This window comes from Mus caroli, unplaced genomic scaffold (assembly GCF_978045245.1).
Source record: "Mus caroli unplaced genomic scaffold, Mus_caroli_1 scaffold_5, whole genome shotgun sequence".
In the NCBI taxonomy this organism is placed as follows: Eukaryota; Metazoa; Chordata; class Mammalia; order Rodentia; family Muridae; genus Mus; species Mus caroli.
The window spans coordinates 98960236-98981760 of NW_028227260.1; the positions used below are offsets into that span (position 1 = coordinate 98960236).

Consider the following 21525-nt stretch of genomic DNA (forward strand, 5'->3'; position numbering starts at 1 on the left):
TGATGCAGGTACTTTCTGTTGTTACAATGGTGAGAACTAGGGCTTTTATACTGTAATATATCTGACTTTCTTTAACAGCTGGATTACTAAAGTGTCAAGTCATTGTGGTACATTCTTGTTTTCACAAATACATTTCTATTGCTGATTCCCAGGGCTCAGAGCAACTATAATTATTTGAAGGGAAAAAATAGGACTCTTTCTCTGTAGCTAGAACATCATTGGGAAGAGAGCAATAAAAATCTCTTCTACATAATATGTACTACTAAAAACTGTGTTCATATTGCAGTCATTCCATAATTGCAACCACATTGGAAAGTTACTAGAAAGTGGAATTTCAATTGCTGAAATGGGCCTGAAGACCTAGTTTCTTTCAACTCATTTTATTCCCCAAAGAAATTCCTCTCGTTAAAAAATATAAAGAAAACAGAAATGAGTTCTTGCAAAGTTGGGGAAAATTTGAAATTAAAAAAAAAGAAGAACATTCTTGAATATGCCAATGCCAGTGGCCTGGTTATGATACTTAACTTCAGCTACAGAGGATATTACCATTGCAGAAGATTTGGTGACGAGTACACAGGAATCCTTTGTATTATTTCCTACTACTGTACCTGAAATTATAATTGACTCAAAATGAACCTTAGAATATTGACATTGGAGAGACTTTTCAAAACTTCTCCATTGCCTTTTACCAAGGTTCCATTAAAACACATTTCTTTGAGCACTAGTGTCTCATGTAATGAAAACTATAAAATTATTTTATGAATAATTAAGGAAGAAATAAATACTGTTTAATGATTTACTTCATGCTTTTACAACGGAGTAACATTTAGTGTTTACCTTGTTAATTTTAAGAAGTGTTATTCTTAAATGTGAGCATGTCTGTACAACTTTATGTACACCATGTGCTTCATTCATGAAGTCCACAGAGGCCAGTAGAGGGTGTTAAGACCCCTAAAACTGGAGCTGTAGGCAACTGTGAGCCTCCATGTGTGTGTGTGTGTGTGTGTGCACGCGCGCGCGCGCGTGCGTGCGTGCGCATGCACGCATGCCTTTGCAAAAGCAGCAAGCACCCTTAACTTTTAAACCATCTCTATAGCCTCTTCTTGTGGACAAACTTTGTGGAGAAGGAAAACATCCATAATGTCACACTTCTCACAATTACAACTTCAATTTTAGTTCCTTCTGCTTTAATTTAGATATACACACATTTTTCATTTTATAATTTATATAGAGTTCTGCAGCATGATTTAAGTTGTTTGAAGTACTAGAGATCAAAACCAGGGCCTCCCACATGACAGGTAAACATCCAACAATGAGCCTCAGGCCTTGATTTTACATTAATACAATTCCACATTTTCATGTTACTGTTTAGGCTTCATTATTATTATGTGTCAATGACTGCAAAGCATTTTTGAATGTTCAATGATATAATAAATTACTCTTTTAGTATTTGTTATACAACTGTGATCTTAAATATTGACTTTGGGTTAGAACAATGCCCCTTTCCAATTAAAAAAAAAATCCTTTCTTTACTTACTTATTTAGTGTAGTATGTTGGTAGGTTATAAGACAACTTACAAAAGTCAATTCTTTCCTTGCTGGATGTGGGCCCTTAGGATCAAATTCAAGTTGTCTGTCTTGGCATCCATCACTTTTACCCAACAGAGCAAACTTACCAGTGCCTCCTTCCTTTTATAATAATCTAAAGAGAAGGCGTTAGAAAACATAGCTCTTGGGGGCTGCCTCTGACTCTGTTGCCTGCCTGTGGATCCTGTTCCCCTACTTGGACTGTCTGGTAGGCCCTCTGTGGGAGAGGACATGCCTAGATCTGCTGGGACTAGATACGCCAGGGTGGAGTGGAATACAAGGGTTCTCCCCTTCTCTCCTGCAATAGGGTGGGGGGATGTTATAAGGGTGGGACTGGGAAGAGAGGCAGGAGGGGGACTGTGATCAGGAGGTAAAGTAAATAAAAATAAAAGTAGAGAAATAAAAGAAAATATGGTTCCTAATAGAAATCTGGAGAGCACAAATTTGTTTTGAATAGGAAAGTCAATGGCAAATTGATAAAATGATTATACTTTACTTTCACCTGTGACATCTTCATTTTAATTTTATGAATACTATAAATTATGATACTCACATTATAACCTCTGAAGGGGATAATTTACAAAACAGTGTCCATCAATTATAAATATTCTATGGCATTAATAAAATGGCAGGAACTAATTTCAGTGACTTTTGGACACATTAATTGTGGAAATGATAGTTAAGCAAAAAGTATTAACAGCTTCTGTTTAAGATTAATTTAGGAAAATGATTCTAGGAAAGCCATTTACCTGAGGAGCTCCACAGTCTCAGAATACATGGTATATGGGGACTTTGCTTCCAGAGGATCACGTTCCATGGCATTGCCACATTCAGTGAAGGACAAGGCTGCATCTGCATAATTCACAGCTTTGCCAAATTTCTCAAACTGAAATAAGAAAATGACTGTCAACATGATACTCTTTTTTTCTCCTTCATATAAACAAATAATTCACAACTGTGTATAATTTTTGTCACCATGTTTCAGGGAACACTTATCATTTGGTAGAGGCACTTTGGGTTGTTACCACTGGGAGACAGGGGGTACCTAGAAGACAGAGACTAGAGTGCTGCTAAGCACGATGAAATACAAGAGACAGTCTCTGCAATGGAGAACTAGATGTTACAGATGTCCAAGCTGAGATATGGAGATATGTCAACACTGATACAGAGAGATGGCAGTGCACAAATTGGTCTTAATGGTAAAGGAGCTGATTGAAGATTCTATTGCCCTGACACTATGGCTGGTTGAGAAAAGAGAAATGCAGCCAACGCATCAAAATGGATTATGGCACCATTGTTGATGTACCCATTACTTTTGGGCCAACTACAATCTAAATGAATGCCTTGACTAGTTTCTAATCAGTATATAGAATTGGCCAGGTATTGGAGTGTCATTTCATCAGAGCTTGCAACTAAGCTCTGCTTTTGTTTTCTTCATAGTCCATTTCTTTCTTTAGAATGTTATGAGAATATCAATCCCATTATAAGGTAAAAAGTAACAGGTCGAAAAGGGAGAAGTTCTAGGATGACAGTTGACAATAGCCACATCATTTTCATTGGAAATGATGGGTTCAGATGGTGTCAAAAATATAGCACTGTTAAATATTGTACTTTAGTAATATTTTACTGAAAAAGTTTTTAGCCCTGATAATGATTATGATTAAACTGGCTTAGCCATACTGATTTCTTTTTCATGTGTAATGAATATTATATATGACACTTTCATAGCAAGGATTTTATTACAGGATTTTATGTTTTTAATTTTTGACAGTTGGATGTAAAAAAATTCACTAATACAGAACTTTATGTAAAACAACTATAATGCAGATTTAATAATATCAATTTTGTATAGCTTTTATCAAAATATTGTGAATGCAATTGTGAAGAATTCAATTTTCAAAATGGCAGAATAGCTATCTCTGGAAAAGAAATAAATATGACTACACAATGATTAGTTACAGGTCTTAAAGAATCTCTTATTGTAAATGACTTTACAATAATGTTCTTAAGCTTTTATGTACTGACGAAATTCTGTGATTTCTGTAAGCCGTTGTACAGAATTACCATTTCCCATTTATTCAACTTGCTCTTCTGGAAACTGAAATATATATATATATATATATATATATATATATATATATATATATATGTAAGCTAGTTTCTTTCTCTTGTTCTTACTGATTTCTTTGTGTCTTCAAGCTTGCATGTAAACTACTTCCCTTCTATTTTGCATTATTAGATAATTTCCTTATGTCTTCAGACTTCAAGTAGCTTTCCCTCTTAGGAATTAATTTATACATCTTGGGTTTTAAAGGTGAGTTATCATTAAACATTATTAAGGTGTAACCCATCTCTTTTCAAAAGGAAAAGATACTGAAATCCAGAAAGACAATTACATAGCCACGATGTCAGTAATTTCCATTCACAAACTGAGAGGTTTAAACTAGAAACCTGTTTCTAACAGGAGGATAGATAAAAGCTCAAAGAAAGCATTATCCTTCTGAATATATCTCAACCTTTCCCCCCATGATCACATTCTCCAATATATTTCTAAAACCATTTTTATATACTAACAGTGAAATTTTAATAGCTCAAAACACTGAGTATTATGTGGTTGCTTTGAAGGGCCACAGCTCTATGCAATAGATGGAATTTTCTACTTTACCCTAAGAATCAATTTTTGCCCCCATGGAAGCAGTTGCCAGTGATGTTACTTATCAATCATATTTTGGGGATCTCTGTACATTTGACTTTTTTTTCCAGTTCTTCAAATTTTCACCTTCATGGTCTTACTTGTGCATCCTTGTCTCTATATCATCCCATGCACCACCTTGTGAAAGGGACATTCATATACTTCCTCACTTTGATCTTAGAGAGGAAACACCCCAGAGCACTTCTTAAATATCACAGAGTTGACAACATTTGGAGAAAACCTTTGGCCTTCCAGTCAGCAGCACTGTCACCCAGTAGCTTTTAAATTGCTGGCCATAATCCAGTGATCATAGGTAAAATCCACCTGGATTCCTTCAGAGGCATCCTCTAGCTTACCTTAATTTTGTCTGCAGTGGTGTGGGAAAATTATTTACAGGGGAAAATTCATAGCACATAAAGGTTCCCTTCAGAAAATAGGTACACAACTTGAACAGCAGAGAGAAAAAACGATACAGATGCAATGGGCAGAAGGAGTTGATGCTGGCCATACACTAGCTACAGTGCAGAGCCTGATAGGATGCCCCATCACTGCTTTTTAAGTGCCAAATGTAGTTAAAGGCTGAAAGAACATGATGTACAGCTTAAGGATGATATTTTTACTCCCTGTAATGACACTGAACTGATTCTTCCAATAGTTATGAGATATAGAAAGTTATGAGAAGCCTATCTCTAAGTCTGTCTGTAGTACCATAGCTCACAAATGGTTGCATTTTGAAGTCAGTCGGGGATCTTTAGTTATTATGGCTGGGTCTCAGTCCTGTAAATTCTTGTTTCATTGGTTTTGGATATAGCCTGAGGAACATGTGGTTAGGAGGATCAATTAGGATAAAATTTTCAACATAATCAGCTCATCACTGGTTTACCTCAACCAAAATCCTGAGAGATAGATGGGAATTATTTCATTAGAAATTAAAATGATAGCATTGTCTTCCTATGATCAGTATAGGAAAGCCTGGTTATTGGCCCTGCTCTTGGAGCATTGGCCCAAATACAACAAGAATCTGAGATTTCTAGGGAGACTCAGGTTTTCTTAAATCAAAATTTGAGACCCATTCAGTGTCACTCAACACCTTCCACCTTCACACTCCAGACTTACATTATAAGACCCAAAAGAAACTCCCATCATATCCAGAGCATTTTGAAAAGTCATTTCAACTTATATAAAAGACTATGACAAGGGTACATGTAAGAAAGCGTCTGAACTTGGGTTAGAAGGAAAAAGGTGACAAAGATATAACACAGGAATCAAGTCATGATACTACAGAATTCCTAAGCTCTTATATCTCTATGTAAGAGCAGCGATGCTTTAAAAAGCTCTGGGTAGTGCTACGTTTTTTATTTTGCCCTATTTGTAAAATATATTCCTTGCCTTTGTTTCAAAAATCATATTTAGAGAGCGAGACAATGAGAAGAATGACTTACCAGTGCATCAGCTTTGTGTTTCAGCTTCTTAGCCTCTTGCATGTAAAAATCAGCATTGTGAACACTAAAGAACAAAATAAGCTCTTTTACAAATCAGCAGTTCATCTTTTAATTTAGAAACTGAACAGTACAAATATTTTTGACTATTCATTTCCACATGGTGCCTTGAAAAATACAGATTGATATTGTTATATATTGCCCAAACATATTATATAGAATCTATCTCTCTATCTCTATCTTTATCTCTATCTCTATCTCTCTCTATCTAACTGAAGTCATGAGTAGGAACGAATAAAAATAGACCAGAGGAGAGAATCTGCCTTAGGAAACAGGAAAACGACTCAGGGTTAAAGTAGGCTAAAGACATTTATTACTGTTGATGGAGGTATGTGTGTCCAATGGGTTTTCCTTTAACATTATAGGGCATGATATGAATGTCTTATATAGGGTGACACATACACGACTCTAGAAAATCCATCCTACCCTCACCCCAATCACAACTCCCAAAATGAGTCTGCAATTATCTGGGGGGGACAACATACGAATCATCAAATGTGAGCTTGGGTCTCCGGACATTGGCGCTACTGCTGGACAGGAGGGGCAGGGCTGCCCAGGATGTCATCTCCAGGTGACTGCTATCCATAAGCCCAGAAGTGATTGTAGGGGTGATGCTAGAAATAGTAGTGGTAGTGGTGGTGGTAGTGGCTGTAGCAGTGGTGGTGGCAGTAGCTGTGACAGTGGCAGTGACAATGGCAGGAACAGTGGCCGTGGCAGTAGCAGTGGCAAGAGCCATATTGGCGACAGTAACGGTGGCAGAGGCAGCCTTTTTTGGAGCATCTCCCTCCTAGAAAAAGGAAGACAAATAGCTTCCATTAGGCCGGGCTTTTTAAAACCATTTCTTCACAAATTCTTTGAATGTCAAGCACAGTAGGAAACACAGCATGAAAAAAAAAGAGAGAAAGAAACAACACATACACACACAGCTTGGAGATGTATATGAAGGTGATAGTATATTTCATAAATTTTGTGTATCATCAACTTTTGTTTTCTTTTTTTTTTGATTTTTAATATTTTTATTACATATTTTCCTCAATTACATTTCCAATGCTATCCCAAAAGTCCCCCATAGCGCCCCCCACTTCCCTACCCACCCATTCCCATTCTTTTGGCCCTGGCATTCCCCTATATTGGGGCATATAAAGTTTGCAAGTCCAATGGGCCTCTCTTTCCATTGATGGCCGACTAGGCCATCTTTCGATACATATGCAGCTAGAGACAAGAGCTCCGGGGTTCTGGTTCTGATGACACTAAACAGTAAGGTAGCCAGGTTTTATGATTATATATAGTCCATAATCATAGACTGCCATGGTAAGCGTTTAAATATAGAAGAGAATATGAAAGGGGAGGAGAAGGAATGATAAACAGAGAGAGAAAGAAGAAGATGGAGAAAGAAAGAGAAGTGAATGGAGGAGGGGGAATATTAGAAGATCTGGCACTGTTCTTCAATAGTCAGTGTCCTGACTGACAGGAGGCTGACATAGGCTTTCTTCCTTATGAGGTCCTTGACTGTTATCAAAGTGAATGGAATGATATTTTGAAGTTTTCGGAGAGTAAAACCTCATTTGCACCAGGTCACATACCAAGTGAATAAGAGACTTGTGAGAGTTTTGATTTGAACTGGCATTGCTGTAGAAAATGATGGAATTCAGAAAAAAGTATGAGTTAAGAATTGTAACTATATATTCACACAATGTCACAAGACTAGTACCATGTTCATGTGACAGACTGTTTTTCTCCATCTGGCAACTGTGGTCAATCCTGACTTTTATATCTCTGATAATATTTTCCACAGTGTCACTTTCTCATTAAACCCTTTATTAGGTAGTGTCTCCTTAAGATTGATGTGCCTCAAGGTTTGTCCCTCAGTTAACTTCTTTCTTGATCCAATTTGTCAAACTTGCATATGTTGATGGAGATTTAGCAATGAACAATGATTCCAAAATGGAAATATCAACCTTACTCTTTGAAGGTCTGAATCTGCAATGACCACTTCTGAATACCAAAATGGCCCAAATTTCTCTTAGACAATTAATAGGAAGAACAATTCTTTTTATTTAATGACAAAATGGTATTTCCTCTCACCACATTGGAACTTGCAGTTGAGTTTGCCAATTCCTGTGGTTGTCTCCAGGTTAGGGATATTGCAACAGCCATAGTTGGAACAAATGCCTTTTCCACTAGCCAAGCTGCCTCATGCCTGTATCCAGATGAACTTTCATGTCTCTTGTACCATTTATGAGCCTGTCTCTCTTCCTTGTAAGATATCAATCTCCAGCCATTTCATGTTCTCCTTTAAACACAAGTAGGTCTCATTGCCCACCATAGATTAGAAGCTATTTCTGGTTTATGACTCTGCCCCTTTCATCAGTACTCTTAGAATTTGCTGAGTGTGTCCAGATACACAGGAATGCATGCTTGCCTTAGCTAAAGATTTCACTTTAAAGATAAAAGCTAAGTATGGTATTCCTTAAATCTATGAAAATCAGTCTTTTCCACTTGATCCTTGACCTTCATAGATATCAGATAATTTTTACTACCTAGTCTTATACAAATGTACAAAATGATATATATCTATAAATTCTTATGCTGTATACAGAAAAATATTTCAAAGATCATAGATGTACATTTGAGAAAGACTCTTGTACCAGCTCCATGTCTACACTGTTAGGGTCAGACTGACCCAGATCAAACAGTAAGCTTAGCTTAGAACAGTGTCAGTTGTTTCTATGAGCAAGATCTGTGACATGAACCTTGAAGCACAAATATACCACACATATGGCATTGATATCAGCACAGAAACATCTAACTGGAAAATATTAGATACAGTCATAATTTTGAAAAGTATATGAACATGAACTATGCTTACAGGTCAGTTCATTTTAATCATAGAGGCAGAGGGAGGGAGGGATCTGAGTGGGAGAGGACAGGGGAATGGAAAAGGGGGGCAGGATAAGGTATGGGGGGACAGGAGAGAGGCCCAGAGGGCAGGAACATGAATGGAAATATGCAGCTGCGATGGGTGTGGGTATGGAAGGAATCTCTAAGAAGTCCAGGGGACCTGGCATGGGGGACACTCCTAGGAGTCAATGTGGGTGACCTTAACAGAAATGACCAACAGTGGGGATATGGAACCTGAAGGGACCACCTCCAGTAGTCAGACAGGACCCCCAGTGGAGGGATGGGGACACCAACCCAGAATTGTTCTTGACTAAAGGAATTGAAGGGACAAAAATGGAGTAGAAACTGAAGGAATGGGCTGACCAGTAACCAGCCCCACCTTGGGATCCATCCCATGCACAGGCACCAATCCCTGACCCTATTCCTGATGTTATGTTGTGCTTGCAGACAGAAGCCTAACATGGCTGTTCTCTGAGAGGCTCTACCAGCAGCTGACTCAGACAGATGCAGATACATACAGTCAACCATTGTAGTGACATAGGGGACCATATGGAAGAATTAGGGGAAGAATTGAAGGAACTGAAGGGATGGCAACCCCATAGGAAGACAAAGAGGGTCAACTAACTTGGACCCCTTGGAGCTCCTAGAGACTGAGCCACCAACCAAAAACCATACATAGGCTGGTCAGAGGTCCCAGACACATATGTAGCAGAGGACATCCTTGTCTGGCCTCAGTGGGAGAGGTTGTGCCTAATCCTATAGAGACTTAAAGCCCCAAGGAGGGGGGATTCTTGGGGGTGGACATCCTCTCAGAGATGAAGGTGAGAGGGAGGCAGGAAGAACTCTGTGAGGGGGGACCAGGATGGCACAACATTTGGGATATAAATAAATAAAATAATTAATTAAAAAAAGAAAATTTGAACCATGAGAAATTGATTGTTTTTTTCTGGTGAGCTAGTCATTCTTTTTAAGAAATGTTTCCTCTAATATTAGATATATCTTATTTTACAAGGAAGAGTAAATAATGCTATACAGCTTTTCACTAAGGCATATCCATTTGAATGAATAGATTCCAAATAAAGATATGTTGGGGGGGGGGAAGAAGGGCAGAATTTGGGATGTAAATAAATCAAATAATTAACACATACAAAAAGAGATCATCCCATGGTCTCTCTCATATGCAGAAACTATTTAAAAAGTGGCCTGAAATAAAAGAGTGACTATTAGTCATTGAGAAGGGGGCACCTGGAAGAAAACAGGGTGGACATCACCAAAGTATGAAATTTGTTTATATATAAATTCCACATGAAAGTCATTAATTTTTTTAGTCCATAAGTACCTTTGGAAAAAGGATGGATACCTTTGGAAAAAACATGGACATTTGAAGAACTATGTTTAATATATACTGAATGCATTATGTATTTGTATCCAATAACCACATAAAACCCCATAGTCATGTACTATTTTGATTTCCTGTATTAATTAAAAATAAATTCAATTTACATGTCAAAGTAAAAAAAAAGAAAGAATTCAGGTAAGTGTTATACAACATGAAGGATGCATTTCCAGGACAAAGTATACTGATATTTGTAACATTTCCCTAGTAATTTTTTATTTCTTATGTATCTGACTACAGTTTCTTGAAGCATTATCTTTACCATAATAAAATTTATAACATTTGCTTATATGTAACACAATACAAATCATCATTTTTAGAAAACCGAATTGTTTGTGACAATATGCTAGGCAGTACAAAAAGATAATTCCCTTGATATGTCCCTGCTTTCCAAGATTTTGCAGTAGAAGAGAGTGAATATTCCAGGTTGGATATATATTGGTCATTAACATTCTTTAGTGAGGTTGGGACTCACCATTTCAATAGCTCATATTCTTATACTTGAAAAGGAAAGTGACATTGTTTATGGATATTGAAATTATATCATTCCATAATCTATGCTAATTAATTGAGCTGTAGTGCAGAACACACAAAGGACTGTAGAGTTGTTTAGCTTAGAGACAATTCACATTTGAAAATCTGAATAGTGGAAAGCAGCAACTTGGGATTTCTATTCCTGTTTAGTGACCTTGGGCAACCTTGATTTCTCCTATTTCTTTGGTTCACTAGAACAGCAGCTGCCAGCCTGTAGGTCATGAACTCTTTCACAGGGATCACTTAAGACCATCTGCATAGCAGATATTTACATTACGATGTAAAACAGGAGCAAAATTATAGTTATGAAGTATCGAGAAAAATAATTTTATGGTTAGAGTTTAGCACAACATGAGGAACTGCATTAAAGGGTTGCAGCTTTAGGAAGGTTGGAAACCACTGGTTTAGAAGATCAGTGCCTACCACATAGGAGTTTCTGTGTTCAGTATTATGGCAGTGCCAATTCCCACTCTCAAGATATCAAGAGATCTAACAAAGGACACCCAGGGCCTTTGGAATAATAGAGAGTTTGAGTAGTTCTATACAGAGACATGCTTGGTTCTTCTGGGCCTATTCCTCCCTTGTAACATTCCCTTGGAAAAGTCACACTAGTTAGTTGAGCTGCATTAACTTTTTTTTTTTTTAACTTTCTTTTTTTTTAAATTGGGTATTTATTTCATTAACATTTCCAATGCTATCCCAAAAGTCCCCCAACCGCTCCCCCACCTACTCCCCCACCCACCCACTTCTTGGCCCTGGCGTTCCCCTGTACTGAGGCATATAAAGTTTGCACAACCAATGGGCCTCTCTTTTCACTGATGGACGACTAGGCCATCTTCTGATTCATATGCAGCTAGAGACATGAGCTCCAGGGGTACTGGTTAGTTCATATTGTTGTTGAACCTATTGGATTACAGATCCCTTTAGCTCCTTGGGTACTTTCTCTAGCTCCTCCATTGGGGGCCCTGTGATCCATCCAATAGCTGACTATGAGCATCTACTTCTGTGTTTGCTAGGCATAGTCTCATAAAAGACAGCTCTATCTGGGACCTTTCAGCAAAAGCTTGCTAGTGTATGCAATGGTGTCAGCGTTTGGAAGCTGATTATGAGATGGATCCCCAGATAAGGCAGTCTCTAGATGGTCCATCCTTTCATCACAGCTCCAAACTTTGTCTTTGTAACTCCTTCCATGGGTGTTTTGTTCCCAATTCTAAGAAGGGGCAAAGTGTCCACACTTTGGTCTTTTTCTTCTTGAGTTGCATGCATTTAGTAAATTGTATCTTATATCTTGGGTATACTAAGTTTCTGAGCTAATATCCACTTATCAGTGAGTACATATTGTGTGAGTTCCTTTGGGATTGGGTTACCTCACTCAGGATAATGCCCTCCAGGTCCATCCATTTGCCTAGGAATTTCATAAATTCATTCTTTTTAATAGCTGAGTAGTACTCCATTGTGTAAATGTACCACATTTTCTGTATCCATTCCTCTGTTGAGGGGCATCTGGGTTCTTTCCAGGTTCTGGCTATTATAAATAAGGCTGCTATGAACATAGTGGAGCATGTGTCCTTCTTACCGATTGGAACATCTTCTGGATATATACCCAGGAGAGGTATTGCAGGATCTGCCAGTAGTACTATGTCCAATTTTCTGAGGAACCGCCAGACTGATTTCCAGAGTGGTTATACAAGATTGCAATCCCACCAACAATGGAGGAGTGTTCCTCTTTCTCCACATCCTCGCCAGCATTTGCTGTCACCTGAATTTTTGATCTTAGCCATTCTGACTGGTTTGAGGTGGAATCTCAGGGTTGTTTTGATTTGCATTTCCCTGATGATTAAGGATGTTGAATATTTTTTCAGGTGCTTCTCTGCCATTCGGTATTCCTCAGGTGAGAATTCTTTGTTCAGCTCTGAGCCCCATTTTTTAATGGGGTTATTTGATTTTCTGGAGTCCACCTTCTTGAGTTCTTTATATATATTGGATATTAGTCCCCTATCTGATTTAGGATAGGTAAAGATCCTTTCCCAATCTGTTGGTGGTTTTTTTGTCTTATTGATGGTGTCTTTTGCCTTGCAGAAGCTTTGCAACTTTATGAGGTCCCATTTGTCAATTCTCGATCTTACAGCACAAGCCATTGCTGTTCTATTCAGGAATTTTTCCCCTGTACCCATATCTTCAAGGATTTTCCCTACTTTCTCCTCTATAAGTTTCAGTGTCTCTGGTTTTATGTGGAGTTCCTTAATCCACTTAGATTTGACCTTAGTACAAGGATGGATCAATTTGCATTCTTCTACATGATAACAGCCAGTTGTGCCAGCACCATTTGTTGAAAATGCTGTCTTTTTTTCACTGGATCGTTTAGCTCCCTTGTCAAAGATCAAGTGACCATAGGTGTGTGGGTTCAACTGTGGGTCTTCAATTCTATTCCATTGGTCTACTTGTCTGTCGCTATACCAGTACCATGCAGTTTTTAATCACAATTGCTCTGTAGTACAGCTTTAGGTCAGGCATGGTGATTCCCCCATAGGCTCTTTTATTCTTGAGAAGAGTTTTTGCTATCCTAGGTTTTTTGTTATTCCAGATGAATCTGCCGATTGCCCTTTCTCATTCGTTGAAGAATTGAGTTGGAGTTTTGATGTGGATTGCATTGAATCTGTAGATTGCTTTTGGCAAAATAGCCATTTTTACTACATTGATCCTGCCAATCCATGAGCATGGGAGATCTTTCCATCTTCTGAGATCTTTTATTTCTTTCTTCAAAGACTTGAAGTTCTTATCATACAGATCTTTCACTTCCTTAGTTAGAGTCATGCCAAGGTATTTTATATTATTTGTGACTATTGAGAAGGGTGTTGTTTCCCTAATTTCTTTCTCAGCCTGTTTATCCTTTGTGTACAGAAAGGCCATTACTTGTTTGAGTTAATTTTATATCCAGCTACTTCATTGAAGCTGTTTATCACGCTTAGGAATTCTCTTGTGGAAATCCTCAATAAAGTTCTCACTAACTGAATCAAGGAATACATCAAAACAATCATCCATCCTGACTAAGTAGGTTTCATCCCAGGGATGCAGGGATGGTTCAATATATGGAAATCCATCAACGTAATCCAGTATATAAACAAACTCAAAGACAAAAACCACATGATTATCTCGTTAGATGCTGAGATGCATTTGACAAAATCCAACACCCATTCATGATAAAAGTATTGGAAAGATCTTGAATTCAAGGCCCATACCTAAACAAGATAAAAGCAATCTACAGCAAACCAGTAGCCAACATCAAAGTAAATGCTGAGAAGATGGAAGAAATCCCAATAAAATCAGGGACTAGACAAGGCTGCCCACTCTCTTCCTACCTATTCAACATTGTTCTTGAAGTCCTAGCCAGAGCAATTCGACAACAAAAGGGGATCAAGGGGATACAAATTGGAAAGGAAGAAGTCAAAATATCACTTTTTGCAGATGATATGATAGTATATATAAGTGACCCTAAAAATTCCACCAGAGAACTCCTAAGCCTGATAAACAGCATTAACTTATTTTGACTTGACATGGTATTTATTCTAAGATACTTACATTTATAGATATCCCTTTGAAAGTAGCACAGAATTTTCCTTCACTTCTTTTAGGTTTGCTAGAGGTGATTTGTCCAGCCATGGAAATGTTTTTGTCCTGACCGAAGAGCCCATTGTTGCCACTGACATTTCTGCGACGTGGAGGGTCCTCTGCCAGTGGGGAAAGTGCAGGAGGGTACAGCTTTTCTTCTTTTTTCCTGTTTGCTCTCCTGGATGAATTTCTGTGGAAACAAAAAGTGTTGAGTGCCATAAAGTCTTATCTTGTTTCATTTGCAATTTTCATCACGATTATGGTCTCATCAGCTAAAGTGATGCATAACTTGATGATTTGATACCTGTTTGGATATAATATATATATTTATATATAAACACAGAAAGATACATAGAAAGAACTGGAAAGAATCTTGCTACATACATATGGAGATATGTACATGCATACACCTCCAAGACTCTTTCTGTCTGAGAAGAATTATATGACCAATATAGATACTTAATGAGAGTGCTACAGTATATCTGAAACCTATCAAGATTATTGTCAAATAGCTATCTTATAAAAAATATAGTGTAGACTTCAACCCCTTTATTTTTCATGATACTCTCTTCTAAGACTTAACCAAATAATCTAGCAATAAATGGTACAATAAACAATACATTCCACATTTAAAAGAAATATGCTTATACACTAAGAAATAAAATTACACCCTAAAGACTAGTGTAAAACATTATAAATTGGCTTTAAAAATGCTGTATGCCAATGCCAAGATGTAAACATTCACTCACCTTAAACTGTTATATTGAAGTGCTGATTACAAAAAAACCTACTTAAAATATTCTTTGGTGATATTGACAAGAGACATATGCAGCACTAAAAGTACCCCGTGCTTTTAAAGTGATTTATCTGCCCATTAAATGGGCACCATCAAACAGACTGAGACTTCAAATAAAACAAAACAACTAAAATCTTATGCTAACTGCTTTACATGGTAATTGGGTCATGGATTTTCATTTTAGTTACTGTCTTGAGCTAATCAATGAAGATTACTTGAATTTTAATCTTTTCTTGGACAACTAATATTGCACTGTGCAGCCATTTACGTTTCATGATTATTGACTTCAATTTTCAATAGCAAATTAAGTCAACAAGAATTTATGTTTTCCTCTTGGTCAATTTCAGTCAGTGTCTAGATATATAGATTTGCTCTATCTCAGAGCAACAAATCAAGGATGAACAAGCATTCAGGTGGTCTGATTTCCTGAAAGAGAAATCAGTGCAACTACTTGTTCCCTTTTACTGTGTGATACAGCTATGCTGATTATAGTAATATATGCCCTCTTCCTCATATTTTGTCTCATTCATGTGGCTCTATTTTATTGCCATTTAGTGAACCTTTTTAAAAGTGAAAATATTTCTACCATTATCTTGAGTGACCAAAATTAATATAAAACATTTTCTAACTATTTTTGAAATTTCTTTGAAATATTGGCCATTTTACTATTGTAAATATTGATACCATATAAAATGATAGCGAACATATGGACCAACAGTTTGTTTTTTTTTTTTTTTTTAGATTTCTTTTGTGTATCAGTGTATTTGTGTCTGTCTTTATATAAGATAGAGGACAGTAGATCAGAACAAAAGAATATTGCTATGGCTTGGTCAAGTTTTGAATGTTGTGAGGGACTCAAAAGAGCTTCCTATGGATTAATGGGGTAACTCCAGTTGTCATAATAAGATATACCATCTTCATCAGGTTTAGCATATTCATTTAGAAAGGAGAAGATTTTCTCTTAGGAGTTTTTAAGGATTTTAAGCAAAGGGTCAAAGAACAAGAAAACAGATAAAGATTGCAAGAGGGTTCCCAAAAGAAGACCCCTAAGGCACCAGTCTTCCCATCTTTCTTCAGTTCCAAGGACTTGATGTTGACAAGCACAAGAGCATGTTAAAGTCTCTATAGCTGAATGATAAATTCTCCCAGGGAAAAAGTAATTTCCCACTTACTGTAAGAACAGAGTACATATAAAGTCTGTGTACCAAAAATACTATTTTCTCAATTGAGAGTTACTTTACTCTTGATAGTGACTCTTCTATAAAATGGAGCAACAATTCCCTGGTAAGTTTGCTTAGTAAAGCATTGAAGGTGTGGCACTCGTTCACTACCCTGTGTTCTCTCTTTTATCTAGGTGCTATGACTGGGCCCAGTCTGGGAACTAAGGAGGGATAGCATCACCCCATGCCATTTTATCATTCCTCCAGGAATGACTATATTCGAGCACCAAGGTCTGTTTTTCCCCATATACCTGGTCTACACTCAGCAAAAGGGACTCCAGTTGCTTTATTGGGTTTCTTTTTCTGAGAACTATGTTAATAGATATTTTAAAGACAGATACATGCATATGTCAAAATATTAAGTGATTTTTAGAGTGAGGGGCATGCACCTTAGGGATCAAATGTTACTTTGAGGAGCAAGTGTAGCAATAAGGAGGCTGTTTCTACCTTTCATTTCAAAACAAGAAGCCAAACACATTCAAGCTGCTAACTTCTTTCCTACATCTGATCTGTGGCAGATTGATGCCGTATCAATGATGTTAAATAGTAATCTGTGAAGTCAATTGTTAGCTGCAGTTGTCCAGATTGCCTCTCTTCTTTGGGCTGCTAATAGACACCAAAACTGGGCTTTGATAGGAATAATTTCCAATGTTGAATGAGTTTATTGCAATAATTACACAGATAGAATGTCTCGAGTAGCTGACACAGTTGTTAGTTAAGTAATATTTATAAAAGCAGAAAGGACCCCATTATAATGTTTCCTAGAAACAGAGGGTTAGAGTTCCCTGGAGGAAGATGATGTTCTTTGACTAGGGAAAGGACTAGAATTCCTCCTGTTTAATTTTGAAAACTTGCCATAGAGAAAGAAGGGAAAGGGAGGTCAGTTTGTTAGAATCAAAATGTATCTCTACCAGGCCTTTCTCAACACAGAACTGCCCTCATGGGGTAGAGCACAATTTCCTAAACATGTCATTCTCCTCTCTCTGTAGAGGCAGGTTCAAGGACCACTCTTGTAGCTTTGTATTAACACTAGGAAATGACATTTAAAATAGCATCCTATCATGATAAGGGAAATTGTCTAGTCACCATCAGGACTGAATCTTGTCCAAAAGCAGATTGATCTCATTAAGATGATGTATGTTTTCTGATATTTCCTCCTTTTAATTCACTTTTATTTATTTTTTTGCTTGGTGCAGAATGTTCCCTGTGGTTAATTGTGATGACTATTCTGAGCTATAACAAACAAATGGTTCTTAAAAGCTCATATTCACCCTAAATATGATAGCCCATATTCTGTTTTTAATTCATGTTAGACCCACTTGCCAGAGATTGTTGTCAAGCTTAGTTTAAGCCACTCTTGATTCTTGCCTGACATTCTAATGAGACAGGAATCCCCCAATATGTTCAAACATGGTATTAAAACAATCACACAAGGACCAGGACACTGAAACAGGGAAAACTTACTCTCTATTGCTGGGAGGCTTGTGGGGCGGAGCTGGTGAGATGCAAGGGGGAAGCAGGCAGATCGTAGTGTTGTCCTCCAGGCGCTGCTTCTTCTCAGGGATTTTCTCTGCAGTTTCTGCTGGCTTTTATGGGGAAAAATATGCAGAGCTTCAAATACATACAACATACATCCCGATAAGTCTCTCTCTCTCTCTCTCTCTCTCTCTCTCTCTCTCTCTCTCTCTCTCTCTCACACACACACACACACACACACACACACACAAATTGAATAAGACAGTTTGCTTCTGGTGGGGAGATAAATGTATACCTTTGATCATACAGAAAAGCAATTAACCTTTCCTAATCTAGTCCTACCAAGAAGTTGGTGTAAACTTTAATGTAAGTACCTGATTAATCTGAAGAGGCAACCTCCTGTAGCCAGACAAGAACCCCATTTGGAGGGATAGAAACATCAACCTACCCACAAAACTTCCAACCTCCAATTTATCCTGTCTACAAGTAATGCAGGCATGGGTCATAGAGCAGAGACTGAGGGAATGGCTAAACTATAAGTGGCCCAACTTGAGACCCATCCCCTGGGCAAGTACCAATCCCTGACAGTATTAATGATACTCTGTTATGCTTGCAGACAGGAGCATGTTGTTCTATGAGAAGCTTCACCCATCAGCTGACTCAGACAGATACAGACACCCACATCCAAACAGTGGATGGAGCCTGGGGATTCTTATGGAAGAATAGGAGGAAGGATTATGGGCTCTGAAGGGGATAGGAACTCCATAGGAAGGCCAACAGAGTCAAATAACCTGGACCCTTGGGGCTCTCAGAGTCTGAACCACCAACCAAAGAGCATACATAGGCTGGATCTAAGCCTCCCCAAACATGTGTAGTAGATGTGCAGCTTGACCTTCATGTGGGCCCTGAACAACTGGAACAAGGCTATACCAAAACCTGTTGCCTATCTGGGATATATTCTTCTAGCTGGGCTGCCTTGTCTGGCCTCAGTGGAAGAGGAAGCACCTAAGCTCTTAGAGGCTTGAAGTGCCAGGGTGGAGGGATACCGGGGGGGGGGGGACCCTACTCACTCAGAGGAGAAGGGGAGGATGATAGGGGAAAGATTGTGGGAGGGGGTGACCGAGAGGGGAGCAGTGAGTGGGATGTAAAGCAAATAAGTAAAAATAAATAAATAAATAAATAAATAAATAAATAAATATCTGATTAAAGAGTGTATGGCACAGGAACCTTATAACAAAAGTGAAGAGAATCTATAATTAACATACACTTCTCTCATCAACAGTGCCCTTACACAGTGATAGGAAATGAACATTGTAACCTCAACATGACACGAATCCTGTTTAAACAACATGAGGCTTGTGGGTGGCTTATAAAGGCTGTCTATATAATCAACAACATGTAAGTGAAAGGAACATGTGTCAAGCCTTTAGTTTTTAAATGTATTCATTGCAGAGGCATATGTTCACTCTGTACTGTTCTCATCAATAAGAAAGAAGAATCAAACCAGGTCAAGAGTCCCACACATGGTACTCAACAGTTCTGAAATCCTTTCATTGGATAGATTAGTGCAGGACTCACTAAAGAACACTGGGAATTCTCTTCAGGACTCACCTGCCTCCTAGAATTGATTTGCCTTCAAGCAGCCCCTTTGAGGCAGCCCCTCCAACCACACAGATCGTTTCATTTCCCTAGCACTCTCCAATTTCTTGGTATTCTCCTGTCTTCTTGTATCCCTTTGTTGCCTGGGAAGGACCTACTTCTCAATATGCCCCTTTGTTGCAGTCTTGTAGAAGTTTCACCCTTCTCAATGATTGACAGTCTTCTTGATGCTCAATGTCATGCTGCTACTCCACCACTCCTAGCAATTTCCCAGGAATCTTGTCTCTCAATACCATACAGTCTCCTAGTACTTTCCTGCCTCTTAGTGGTCCCCAAGTTTTATGGTTTCTAGTCCCCTAGATTTCCCCAGTCTCTTAGTTCTTAGGTACCCCCAGGTCATTCTTCTAGTACTGCCCAGTTTCCTAGAAATTGTATGCATCCTAGAACTCCCTAGTCTCTTGGTGCAGCATTGTCTCCTTATTCATTTTATAGTCTCCTAGGACCTGCCTGTATCCTGCTGCTTCTCACACTCCTGGTGCTGCCCAGTATGCCAGAGCTCCCTCCCTTGTCTCTCACTGTTCTAGTTCTCTTAATATGGCCCAGTCTTCTACTGCTCCCCACTCTCCTAGTGTTCCCCAATCACTAGTACTTGAATCTCTTACTATCTCCTACTTATCCTGCAAAAATTGCAAAGACTGTTAGCTCCCGCCTGTCTCTGTACACTCCACTCTCCAAGTTCTTGGCGCCAACTTAACCCTAGATCCCTAGTGTTTCCTGGTTTTCCAGGATATGCAGTCTCCTAGAACACCCCAGTAAACTAGCATACCCATGTTCTACCATTTGCCCAACCCCCAGAGTTCTGCATGTAGCCCGTTGTCACTGTTCACTGTCTAGTAGCATTCCTACATTCCCTAGTTTTGCCAGCATTTTGTATTACCTGTCTTCACGCAGTCTTCTCAGGGGGCTCACCACTTTCCTAGACTTTTTGTCTTACACAATCCCCAAAGTTCCAAATATATTCTTTTCTCCTATTACTCCAGCCGTTAATTAGCTCAAGTGTACAACCGCTTTTGAGTCTACAGTGTGTTTGGCTGAAAGATCTTGTAGAATCGAAGTTGTCCCTAGCTATCTTGTATTGTCTGGAATCTATAGTATCCCTTCTTCATAGCTTCCTCAGTATCCTGGCATTTCTCCTCTTTTAGTATTTCCTATCTCTAGTGATCCCATTTGCTAGGGCTCCTTACCATCCTGGTATCTCATAATCTCCTAGCATGAGGCAATCGTCAGTCATGCAATCATCACCTGGAACTCCCCTGTCCCTGAGTGCACCAAATGGCCTAGCTATATCCTGTCTTTGAATACTCATCTGTCTCCTAGCACTCCCCTGTCTGACCATTACCATGTATCCCAGCTCTCTTGTGCCTCTGAGTACTCCCATGGCTTTTAGAACTTCTCTGTGAGTGTTCTCATGTCTCCTTGCATGAGCCTCTCTTTGAGTTATCCTATATGTTCCATCGCTTCTCTAATTCTGATTACTATTCTGTATACCAGAACTTCTCTGTCTCTGAATGCTTCATGTATTCTAGCACAACTCTGTCTCTGAATGCTCCCCTGTATCCTAGCATTCATATGTCTCTGAGCACTCCCCTGTCTCCTAGCACTCCTCTGTATCTGAGTGTTGCCCCTATTTCTAGGAACTCCTCTGTCTCAGTGTTGTTCTGTCTCCTAGCACTCCTGTGTCCTTGAGTACTACTCTATCACCAAGCACTCCACTGTCTCTGAGTGCTCCACTGTCTGCTACCACTCCTCTGTCTCTGAGTGCTCCCCTGTCTCCTAGCATTCCTGTTTCTGAGTGCTACGCTGTCTCCTAGCATGCCTCTATCTCTGAGTCCTACCCTGTTTGCTAACACTACTCTGTCTCTGAGTGCTACCCCATTACATAGCACTCCTCTGTCTCTGAGTGCTCCTATGTTTCCTAGCACTTCCCTGTCTTTGAGTGCTACCCTGTCTCCTAGCACTCTTCTGTTTTTGAGTACTACCTTGTCTCCTAGCACTCCCCTGTCTTTAAGTGTTGACCTGTCTTCTAGCACTCCTATCACTGAGTGCTCCCCTGTCTCCTAGCACTCCTCTGTCTCTGAGTGTCCCCTATCACCTAGCATTCATCTCTCTCTTGTGCTCTCATGTCTCCTAGCGATCCTTGATCTCTGGATGTTCTT

General features: G+C 38.8%; 1 protein-coding gene across 2 annotated transcripts in view; it reads right to left on the reverse strand.

Annotated features, from left to right (window-relative positions):
• Positions 1-21525, reverse strand: part of Aff2 (ALF transcription elongation factor 2) — a 494279-nt gene that overhangs the window by 16230 nt on the left and 456524 nt on the right. For both annotated transcript variants that reach the window (XM_021152989.3, XM_021152988.3), the window contains exons 11-15: positions 17699-17820; positions 14189-14408; positions 6264-6565; positions 5722-5785; positions 2337-2473 (exon numbers count right to left, since the gene is read on the reverse strand). In XM_021152989.3, coding sequence (XP_021008648.1) covers positions 2337-2473; positions 5722-5785; positions 6264-6565; positions 14189-14408; positions 17699-17820 — 845 coding nt within the window. The remainder of the gene's footprint in view (positions 1-2336; positions 2474-5721; positions 5786-6263; positions 6566-14188; positions 14409-17698; positions 17821-21525) is intronic.